The sequence below is a fragment of the Penaeus japonicus genome, unplaced genomic scaffold (genome assembly GCF_977035675.1).
Source record: "Penaeus japonicus unplaced genomic scaffold, GWHDUDI00000001_assembly GWHDUDI00000012, whole genome shotgun sequence".
NCBI classification, from domain to species: Eukaryota; Metazoa; Arthropoda; class Malacostraca; order Decapoda; family Penaeidae; genus Penaeus; species Penaeus japonicus.
Window position 1 is genome coordinate 10,348,287 of NW_028234414.1, and position 2,500 is coordinate 10,350,786.

General features: G+C 40.2%; 1 protein-coding gene across 1 annotated transcript in view; it reads right to left on the reverse strand.

The window, feature by feature from the left end:
- The window catches only part of LOC122255920 (uncharacterized), a 6,845-nt gene that overhangs the window by 2,271 nt on the left and 2,074 nt on the right, over window positions 1-2,500 (reverse strand). The window contains exons 2-6 of the mRNA XM_086542445.1: window positions 2,152-2,308; window positions 865-897; window positions 613-642; window positions 120-294; window positions 1-7 (exon numbers count right to left, since the gene is read on the reverse strand). The exon at window positions 1-7 is cut by the window's left edge and continues 216 nt beyond it. Of these exons, the coding sequence (XP_086398571.1) occupies window positions 1-7; window positions 120-294; window positions 613-642; window positions 865-897; window positions 2,152-2,308 (402 nt within the window). The remainder of the gene's footprint in view (window positions 8-119; window positions 295-612; window positions 643-864; window positions 898-2,151; window positions 2,309-2,500) is intronic.

Genomic DNA, 2,500 nt, shown 5'->3' on the forward strand with positions numbered 1-2,500 from the left:
TTTCTTCCTGTTGGGCAAAGAGAGAAACGTGAACTGTGCGCGAAAGGCTGTGGAGGAACCACTATGGATCAACAAAGGGAAAAGGCAATTCTTGAAATGAAATACAAAGGAATCATTACTTGTTGGTCTTGCCGCTGGCACCCTTCTTGGCAATGGCAAAGCCGAGAGGGTCGAAGCGGGTCCTTGAATAGGAGTTGAGGCGCCTGAAGAAGGTGTCGATGAAGCTGTTGAAACGGGAGAGGTCCTTCGGGTCGGTCATGGCCTTGTCGGAGCCATCGGTTACGTCACGAGCGCCTGCGAGGAGAGGAGGAAGACGGTCAGAAGAGGTGGGAAGGCGAGGTTACAGAAGGGAAGGAAGGAAAGGAGGAAGACGATTAGAGGGGAATGACAAGACGAGGATATGGAGGGGAAGGAAGAAGAGGGGAGATAACAGATAAGAGAGATGAGGCGAGGACAGGAATTGAGACAGGAGTGCAGAAGGAAAGCAGGGGAGGAGGGGTAGGAAAGGAGGAGGGAGGGAGATAATAAACTACGGGGTTTGTAGTATTCCAAAGAGGTAAATCCATACTATGCAATAAAAAATATCAAAACGCAACGATGTGAAATACGTACGACTCTCTCGGTCTGAATCTGCGGCATCATCTATTGGGAGAGAAAAAAGAATAAATAAATAAAAGCTACTCTTTAAACAAAAAAAACAAAAAAAAACATTTAGAGAAAAATAATAAAACATGCCAGAGTTCACATGACAGTAAAATGAAACGGCGATATGTTGACTTAAAGAAGGTTAGAAGGAAAATCTTATCATCAACAACACCGTATCACATTGCACAAGTTTAGATCAAACGTAAACAAAGTTCTTACCTGAATCAACATCGGCATCCTCGTCCACGTCCACTGAAAAAAGCAAGCAAGAAATTATTCAGGTTTCGAAAATTGGAGAAAAGGAAGAACAATGAAGAAAATACTGATTATAAACTTGTTCCTATCATGGTTTAAGTGAAATGCTTATCAATCCTACGCTTATATGAGGAGAAAAAAGAGGGCGAATACGCTACAAAAAGTGATATAACTTGGGACGATGAAAAAAGAGTAATATGCTAGTAAATGCTGCAGAGAGTCATAGCTCGCATTGCATCACATTCTCCCGCGTTTGAATATCATAATTATTCTTCCGTAACATCCGAAATTACCTTAAAGAAATATTAAATGTCTAATTGCTCATTCAAAATGGTTATAGAGAGACAATGGAGAGCCCAATTTAGTCTTACGAAAATGAATGATACAAAATGTGCCAGTTGACAGAGGTCGCAATAAAAAAGTTAGGAAGAGGTTCTCCCGATGATACGATGTGCTCGGCATCCACATCAGGGCATGGAGCCAGAAAAGGGCATAAGAACGAGGTCAGCGCTTACATAAAGATCCGTATAACGGGGAGAACCTTGTTGGAACATCAGGGGTCAGATAACATGACCAGCATATTTAAAGTAAAAAAAGGTTTTTAAGTGGTAAATGAAAATGTTATTCTAGAAAAGTGTTCATTATGGCTGTAATACTAGTGGTAATCATTTCACACGTAGAAAATAATAAATTGTTTAAAATATTGATTAGAAATGTTTTGACAAAGCAAAACTGAATATTGCCATGGCCACACACTTACAGAAAAAACTGAAAACGAATAATTCTATCATTACAAGTAAACCGGGAGACACTCAGGGAATTACAATTGAGCAAGTTTTTTCTTGTTTTTTTTTCATATCGGAAGATCCTTCTAATATGTGAGAAAAAAAATAGTAAATGGAGACTTTTATGATAGAAAGAAAAGACCTAAATGCCTCATCAGAGCAGAGGTTGCACGAGCCAGACTTCCGTCTCCGCCCAAAGGAGAGTGATTATGTGTCCCTTTCCGACTCATAACTCCTAAAGGGTGACGACCCACCTTCAGGTTTACTTAAGTACACCCAAAAAACAACTTAAATGTGAGATCTAACAGGCTTATACATACGTTTTTATCCCCCCCCCTCCCCCTCCCAAATAACAAAACAAAAATTAACATGAACAATATAGAAATACACTGTTCACTAAAGGTAAAACCGACGCGGAGCCTAAACTAAACACTGAGACAACATAAGCAAAATAAGACCAACTCACTCTTAAAAAGGTCACCCAACATGCGGGGGAGGTCGATGTCTATGCTGTCATCCAGGTCGTCAATGAGGTCAACGTGTTCATTCTGGGCATCATCTTCGGCGCGGACCGCTAAGGCCACGGACGCCAGGCATAAGAACACAAATTGCAAACGACGCATCTGCAAGAGGGAAGAGACGGCGCCTGTTATGGTGGGAACGGAAAAGGAAGGACAGGAAGGTGTGAAAGATTAAAAATGGATGATGATCAAGTTGATATAATCTTAAGAGAGGTTTTGTACATTGCTTAAGTTACGATAGGAATGTGGGGATATATATATATATATATATATATATATATATATATATATATA